Source organism: Dipodomys ordii, unplaced genomic scaffold (genome assembly GCF_000151885.1).
Source record: "Dipodomys ordii isolate 6190 unplaced genomic scaffold, Dord_2.0 Scaffold64, whole genome shotgun sequence".
NCBI classification, from domain to species: Eukaryota; Metazoa; Chordata; class Mammalia; order Rodentia; family Heteromyidae; genus Dipodomys; species Dipodomys ordii.
This window is the reverse complement of record NW_012267280.1, coordinates 3,178,521-3,186,868: the sequence shown is the minus strand read 5'-3', so window position 1 is coordinate 3,186,868 and position 8,348 is coordinate 3,178,521. Positions and strand designations below refer to the sequence as shown.

The 8,348-nt window shown below is 54.6% G+C and overlaps 1 protein-coding gene across 2 annotated transcripts; it reads left to right on the top strand.

Moving 5' to 3' along the window:
* Positions 1-3,428: 3,428 nt before the first annotated feature.
* Positions 3,429-7,185, top strand: Tnfsf14 (tumor necrosis factor (ligand) superfamily, member 14). 2 transcript variants are annotated; one of them, XM_013022771.1, is made up of 5 exons: positions 3,429-3,603; positions 3,800-3,810; positions 5,497-5,533; positions 5,783-5,824; positions 6,484-7,185. In XM_013022771.1, the coding sequence occupies exons 1-5, from the start codon at positions 3,504-3,506 to the stop codon at positions 6,909-6,911; spliced, it is 618 nt and encodes a 205-aa protein (XP_012878225.1). In that variant the 5' UTR covers positions 3,429-3,503; the 3' UTR covers positions 6,912-7,185. The 2 variants fall into 2 exon arrangements, with proteins under 2 accessions (XP_012878225.1, XP_012878224.1); XM_013022770.1 differs by lacking the exon at positions 3,800-3,810 and having other exon boundaries at positions 3,429-3,722.
* The last annotated feature ends 1,163 nt before the right edge of the window (positions 7,186-8,348 follow it).

The following is an 8,348-nucleotide window of genomic DNA, read 5'->3' as shown; positions in this document are numbered from 1 at the left end:
GAGCCTCAGAGTGACTGCAGAAAACAGTCAGTAGTTGGGGAGGGAATGAAGTGGTGTGATGTTCGTGGCTTTGGGGGGGGGCGGGCAGCATCTCCAGCGCAGCATGGGAGGTGCTGATGCTAAAGGGGGCTGCCCCCGTGTCTCTTCTCATGGTCCCTCGGAAACTGGAAGGGTGAGAGTGGAGGGTGGAATCATGGGTGAGGTCATGGGAACTCCTCCCCGCTCAACTGAGTGTCGCTGCTGCTTCACAGCCCCTGCCTCTTAGACTCCCAAGTCTCAGAATATGGGGACATTAAATCACAGCCCCCCCCCAACAAATGCCAAAGGCTCTGGTCAATATATGTTCCAGGAGGCTCGTGATGCTGTGTGCTGTGAGTACCCTGTCCGACCCCCCCCCCCACACACACACACACTTACTGCCTGTAGTTCTAGGCTGGATAGCACACATTCTGACTTAAGGACCTGATATCTAAAAGCCTCTCTCTCTCTCTCTCTCTCTCTCTCTGTCACCCTCTGTGTCATTTCTGTCTCTTTCTCTAGCTCTCCCTTTCTTTCAATGTCTCTGTCTCTCTTGGTCTCTCTGGCTCTGGCACACAATATCCCTTTGTCTCTGTGTGTCTCTTCTCATCTGTGTCTCTTTTTTTTTTCTCTTGATTGGTCGTGAGGCTTGAACTCAGGGCCTGGGTGCTGTCCCTCAGCTCTTCAGCTCAAGATGAGCACTCAACCACTTGAGCCACAGCGCCACTTCCAGTTTTCTGGTGGTTTATTGAAGATAAGAGTCTCATGGACTTTCCTGCTCTGGCTGGCTTTGAACCACGATCCTCAGATCTCAGCCTCCTGAGTAGCTAGGATGACAGGTGTGAGTCACCGGTGCCTAGCTCATCTGTGTGTGTCTCTCTCTCTTTATCACTCCCCAATTTGTCTCCATCCCTGCCTCTCTTTCTTCTCTCACTCCATCTTCTGTCTTTGTCCTCCTGCTTTCTCTATTCCTTTCGTCTCTCCCTCGGTCTCTGTGTCTCTCGTGCTTTGCCTTAGAGTGGTTTTCTCTCCAGTTTTCTTGTTTGATATTTTTGTTTGGTGGTTGTTTGGTTTTGAGACAGGGTCTCCCTATGTAGCTCAGGCTAGCCTTGAACACTGATCTTCCTACTGTACCTCTCAAGTAGCCAGGATTACAGGTGAGTGCTTATCTGTCTGTCTGTCCGTCTCCTGTTGGACCTATATTCTCATAACCCCTGATCCAGGTGGCCTGGATGCCCACACTGAGGAGAAGGGCTCAGGTCAAGACATAGATGCATGGGAGCTGACCTCTGGAGTCCCAGGAGATGCCAGGGACAGAGCAGCGGCTCTGAGGCTGTCAAAGCCCCGAGGGTGGGGATGGGGGACACCCAGTAATGCTTCTAAGCTCAGTGGACAGTACTCAGGGAACAGTTGGGCTTTAAGGACGAAGGGGTAAAATCGAGGGCAGGAGGGAGGTCGTTATAAAGCCAGGGCAGTCCGGCACTGATGGCTCACACCTGTAATCTTAGCTACTCAGGAGGCTAAGAGCTGAGGATCAAGGCTCAAAGCCAGGCCAGGCAGAGACTCTTGTCTCCAATGAACTACCTGAAAATCAGAAGTGGTGCTGTGGCTCAAATGGTGGAGTGCTCACCTTGAGCTGAAGAGCTGAGGGACAGTGCCCAGGCCCAGAGTTCAGGCCCTACAACTGACAGAAAAATTAAAATAAGAATAAAGCAAGCCAGGGAAGAGGGGCATCCAAGATGTCATGAGCAAGTGACCCATCCAACAGGGCACAGACTGGAGGCCAAGCAGGTTAGGTTTGGGGCTGACCCGGAGTTGAGGAGCTCCATCCCTCACTTCCAGCCCGGGCAGTGGCAGCAGGGGAGGGCATGCCACACGGGGGCGGTCCCTCAGGTCAGAATTGGAGACAAGGACACAAGAGGATGCCCCCACCTGGGTTTCTGAATCTGCCCACATGCCTGTATAGAAAGGAGTGAGAGGGGCTGGGAAGCTGGCTCAGTGGTAGAGTGCTTGCCTTGCATGCATGAGGCCCTGGGTTCGATTTCTCCGCACCGCATAAGCAGAAAAAGCTGGAAGTGGCGCTGTGGCTCAAGGGGTAGAGTGCTAGCCTTGAGTTGAAGAGCTGAGGGACAGAGCCCAGGCCCAGAGTTCAGGCCTCACAACCAACGGGGAAATAAAGGAAAGAGAGAGAGCCAGGAGGAGCCCAGGGCTCACACCTATAATCCCACCTACGCAGGAGAATCGCAATGTAATGCCAGCTGGGGCAGGGAAGCCTATCACACTCTTATCTCCCGTCAATCACCAAAAAGCCAGCCTGGAGGTGTGGCTCAAGCGGCAGAGCATCAGCCTCCAGTGAAAAAGTTAAGTGAGAGAGTCCAGGCCCTGAGTTTAAACCCCAGTACCGGCATATGCGTGCATGTGCACATACACACTCACACTCACACACACACACACACACACACACACAGACAAAGCAAGGATGGGCTTCAGCCCCCAGGAGTTAATGTGCCAGTGTGGTGATCTCAGCAGGAAGTCACTGGGATATTTTTCACTAGCTGATGATCAGGGCTGACTGACTTAGATGCTTACAAAACTCATACAAGGATGATATGCATGCGCCCTGCACACACACGTGTGTGTGCACACAGCCACATACACCACACAGCAAGATCTGTGTGCACATGGGTGCACACATGTGTGCATGCGCGTGGTCCCAAGCCTCCTGGCACATTTCCCACCTCATCTGTAACCTGGGAACCCACTCCCAATGTTACCTCACCAGCCCTTCCGACCCAGCGAAGCTCATGGGCGCAGGGATCTGGGCTCATGTTCTCTGCTGTGTGCCCAACCTAGAACAGCGCACAGCCCACACCAGCACCTCACAAAATAACTCTGGCTGGGCACCAAGGGCTCACAATGGTAGTCCTACTACTCAGGAGGCTGAGATCTGAGGATCCTGATTCAAAGCCAGCTTGGTTAAGAAAAGTCCATCAGACTCTGATCTCCAAAGAGCCACTAAAAAGCCTGAAGTGGCACTGTGGCTCAGGTGGTAGAGCACAAGCCTTGAGCAAACAAAGCTTAGGGTCAGCATCTGGGCCCTGAGTTCAAGCTCCAGGATTGCACAAAAATAAAGAAGGGAATAAGTCATCCTGGCAAACAAGGGTACTGAGCGGCTGAGCAGAGAAAGCCGGAGGGGCTGGGGGGAAGGGGCTGGGGGGGAGCCCCGTGGGATCCCCACTTGAGTCACATCAACATATTGGAAAGTGTGAGATAACGGAGTGGTGAGCTAGACAGGGGCCGGGTGGGGAGCACAGGAAGAAGGGGAGGGTGCGTGGGGACAGGGGAGGGGCCAAACCCCTGCTCTAAAGCAGGCTGCAGGCCGAGCTTCAGGCAGGGGTTCAGATCATTGGGCAATTGTGGTTTCCTCCGTGTGCTCAGGCGAGTCTGCCCTGCCCTAACCCAGCCTGGGGCATTCGCTGCCTGGCATGGAAGAGTCGATCCCGCAGCCCTCCGTGTTTGTGATAGATGGACAGACAGACATCCCATTCAGGAGGCTGGGACACGGCACGGGGAGACGGCGCTGCAGCGCTGCCCAGGGGTGCCTGGCGCTGCTGATGCTGCTCCTGGGCGCCGGGCTGGCAGTCCAAGGCTGGTTTGTACTGCAGCTGCACCGGCACCTGGCAGAAGTGGTCAGCCACCTGCCGGTGAGTGGGGCCTGGGGGGGCGGGGAGGGAGGTGGGGGGATGGGGGAAAGAGCTCTCGTGTTCCTGTTTGTCCCTAGGTGTGGCCAGGGCTGTTAATGCACCTACCTCAGTTTTCCCCTGTAAAATGGGAATCACTGTAGAATAGTAAATACATAATACACGGGGAGTGTGGGGTGCCCTGCAATGGCTGGACAAAGCAAGGGTCCAACCAATCAGAAGTGACATTCTGACGTGTCCTTGCTCCTGCCATTGGTGTGTGTGTGTGTGTGTGTGTGTGTGAGAGAGAGAGATGGGGCTTAAACTGGGGGCCTGGGTTCTGTCTCTGAGGTTTATTTTTCTCAAGGCTCATGCTCTACCACCTGAGCCACAGCTCCAATCTAGCTTTTAGATGCTTAATTTGGAGATAAGAGTCTCACAGACTTTCCTGGCTGGCTTTGAACGGCGATCCTCAGATCTCAGCCTCCTGAGTAGCTGGGGTGACAGGTGTGAGCTATCGGCGCCCAGCTCATCGCCTCTTCCGGCTTTCTGAGTAACTGTTGGTAGTGATCACTCTAGGCTGTTTCCAATTAGCCATGGATGGGTCTTGCTCCGGGTCACTGTGCCCAGCCCCTGCTCGTGTGGCCTTGCTCTGCACTCTGAGTCTCTGAGTCTCCATGTCCTGTCTCCTTGTGTCGGGATGCAGCGGTCACATGTCCACGTGGACGTGGGCGGCTGGCCTGAGCCCCGGGGCCTCCATTCCTGTGGATGGGAACACACCTGTACACATGCATGTGCTGGTGTTCCATGCGTGGCCTCCAGGTCTCGCACTATCGACCAATGGATCCATGTGACCACTTGTGCCTTGCAAATGGGCACACGTGCCTTAGAAGTGTGTCATTGGGGCTGGGAAGGTGGCTCAGTGGTAGAGCGCTTGCCTTGCATGCACGAGGGCCTGGGTGTGATTCCTCAGCACCACATACGCAGAAAAAGCAGAAGTGGCGCTGTGGCTTGAGTGGTAGAGCGCTAGCTTTGAGCTGAAGAGCTGAGGGACAGTGCCCAGGCCCAGAGTTCAAGCCCCACGACCGACAAAAAAAAGTGTCATTAAATGCCCACCTCCAGGTCACTGTCCCTGTGTCCAGTCATCGGACATCTGTGCACTGTGTGTGCACAGGGCCTGGGCACTGTTCCCTGAGCTGCTTTTTTTTTAATTTTGCTCAAGTCTGATGCTCAACCACTTGAACCACAGTTCTACTCCCAAATCTAGGACAGTTCAGATAGGAGGCAATCAATTTGTTTTCTGTTGTTTGTGTGTTGTTGTTTGAAGAGGGATTTTTTATTTTGGCCATACCTAAGCTTTGTACTCAAATCCTTTGAATGTGCTCAACTTGTGGCACTCTACCACTTGAGCCATGCCTCCAGCCAGCCTTTTGCTGGTCACCCAGACTTTTCTGCCCAAGCTGCAGAACTGCTGCAGTTCTCTGGATTTCAGCCTCAGTATTTGTTGAAGAAACACCTTCATGGTGTCTGTTCTGAGCCATGTGCTGACACAGGGTTTAGACACAGCCTTCATGAGATCCCAGGCAGGTGCTGCTTGCAATTCTACTTACAGAAGACAAAATGCCTGCAGGGCTAATGGGTGGTGTGCATGCATGCATATGTGCATGCATGTGTGCATGCTTGTGTGCACACATGGTCCTGCGTCTGTGTCTGTGGGCCCAGTCTGGCTTTGTCATACCTCCTGTGTCTGCCTGGGGCCTGGGTGTGGCCTCACTGTGGATTGTTTCTTGCATTGCAGGATGGAGATCCAGGCTCCTGGGAGAAGCTGGTGCGAGGTGAGTGAGTCCTGCACCCCAGAAAAGAGAGGGATGGTTCCCATGCCAGCCCCCATTGCTCAACGTAATTTGCACAACCTATAGGTGCCCCTCCCCCATGCCTGAGAAGCAGAAGTTTGGGTCACTCCGGAAGGGGTGGGCTTGACCCTCACCCTACTCCCCAGGATACCAAGATGGCAGTGATAACCCCTTAGGAGGCTGACCTTTACCTTTGCTGGCTGCTTCTCACCTTTGATACTCTCTCCACAGAGCAAAGATCCCACCTGGCCAAGCCAGCCGCACATCTTACAGGTGAGGAGGGGCAGCGCCAGGGCGTCCTGGGAGGCTCACGAAGGCGGGCATTCATTTATCCATCCATTCATTCCTTGCAGTGTTTATTCCCAGAGTTCCCAGAATGCAGACTGGGGGCTCTGAAGGGAACAGGCCGGGAGCACACCTCTGAGACTTCAGAGAATGCCCGAAGCCATGGTCAGCTGAACCCGCATACACTCCTGTGCTCCCCCGCCTACCATGGCTGAATTTCCATGGAGCAACGAATGACTACAATGTCCCATACTGACATAAGAGACTCATAAGAGCTCTTTCACAGGGTGCACACACCTGTAATCCCAGCTACTCAAGAGGCTGAGATCTGAGGCTTGTGGTTTGAAGCCAGCCTGGGAAGGAAAATCCACGAGACTCTTATCTCCAATGAACCAGCAAAAAGCTGGAAGTGGAGCTGTGGTTCAAAGTAGTAAAGTTGTAGCCTTGAGCAGAAGAGCTCAGGGACAGTGCCCGGACCCTGAGTTCAAGCTCCATGACTGACAAAAAGAAAAAAAAAAAAGCTCAGGGACAGTACTCAAGCCATGAGTTCAAACCCTAGGACTGGCACACACACACACACACACACACACACACGAATGGCACATGTACCCATCAGCTCCTCCTTTATTTCTCTCTTTCCTACCCAGGAGCCAACACCAGCTTGACGGGTAGCGGCGGCCCACTGCTGTGGGAGGCCCAGCTGGGCCTGGCCTTTCTGAGAGGTCTCAGCTACCACAATGGGGCCCTGATGACCCCCAAGGCCGGCTACTATTACGTCTACTCCAAGGTGCAGCTGCGGGGCATGGGCTGCCCCCAGGGGCTGGCCAGCGGCCTCCCCATCACCCACGGCCTCTACAAGCGCACACCCCGCTACCCCAGGGAGCTGGAGCTGCTGGTCAGCCGCCGGTCCCCCTGCGCCCGCTCCCCCGGCTTCCGCGTGTGGTGGGACAGCAGCTTCGTGGGCGGCGTGGTGCACCTGGAGGCTGGGGAGGAGGTGGTCGTGCGGGTCCCCAGTGAGCGCCTGGCCCAGCTCTACGATGGCGTCCACTCCTACTTCGGAGCTTTTATGGTGTGAAGGAAATCGAAGCGTTGGTTGGAATGGAAGGGACTCATAGCTGGCCCTGAGGGGGGCGGAGGGGGCGGGACAGGGGGCTCCACAGGAAGCTCAGCCAGCAGAGATCACCGAGGAGCCCCCTCCTCCTTTCACATCAGCCCCCCCCCAAAAAAAAACTCTACCAAGACCTCAGCAACCTGGAGGAGTTGAAAACCCAGCAGAACCTTCCAGAAAACCCACACAAGCCACAGACCTCACACAGACAATCCTAAAGACAATGACCTGGAGACTTGTGGTGGGCCCCCCCCCCCATGCTTGGAAGAGCTCATTTGCCTGATATTCAGGCGAAAGTGCTGGATATGTCTGCTTTGACTAGAGAGGACAAAAGGACGTGGGATTCCAGGATTTGGAGAGTTGAAGAAGGGAAACTGAGTCAGCCTCACTGTGGTCACGAGGGTGGTTGGCTGGAGAGATTTGTCACCAGGGCCTTGCACACCGCCCAGCTACACACAGTCACCATCTTGGTCTCACCCACAGACTCATGTTGGCCAATTCCCATGCTGGGAATACTTCCACCGTGGTGACTTCCGGTTGCCAGGGCAGCGCAGGAGCTGCGTGACACAGTGATGTGGCCGCCAGCCTGGGGGTGGGGGGTGGGGGCAGCATGGAGCAGGGCACTGGAAGCGGTGGCTCACGCCTGTCATCCCAGCTACTCAGGAGGCCGAGATCTGAGGATCACGGTTCCTAGCCAGCCCAGGCAGGAAGGTCTGTGAGACTCTTATCTCCCAGGAATCACCAGAAAACCGGAAGCAGAGCTGTAGCTCAAGTGGTAGAGCCTTGAGTGAAAAAGTTATGAGACAGCACCCAGGCCCTGAGTTCAAGCCCCAGGACTGGCACCAAAAAAATAAACAACTAAATGAAGCCTAGAGCATCCAGGGATTCTGTCTCATTTCCTCAGTCAAACTCTTTATCACGACTGTGGACAGACAGACAGACAGACAACCAGACACACAAACACATGCAATCCCTTCCCAGACCAGACTAGCTCTTGTCTATCGCCTGGGCCCCTTGGCCTCTGCTGACTGAAATAAAGAAGAATTATTTATCTTAGCTTGTCCTTGTATTGTTGGGAGAAGACAGGGTTGGTGGAAAGTGGGGTTCAGCATTGCCCCCCCCTCAAGGAGCCCTGTGGGAAAGGGGACAGAAATAGGGGCAGAGAGAGTGACCATGAGGGTACACGGTATGGGAGAAGACCTCCATCTCCTTGCAAGGAACCGGACTGGACGCCATCAGGACATGGTGATGGAGTGAACCAGGGGAAATGGGAGGAAAGCCAGATAAAGATATGCATTCTAAGGGCTGGGAAGGTGGCTCAGCGGTAGAGCGCTTGCCTTGCATGCCTGAGGCCCTGGGTTCGATTCCTCAGCACCACATAAGCAAAAAGAAAAAAGCCGGAAG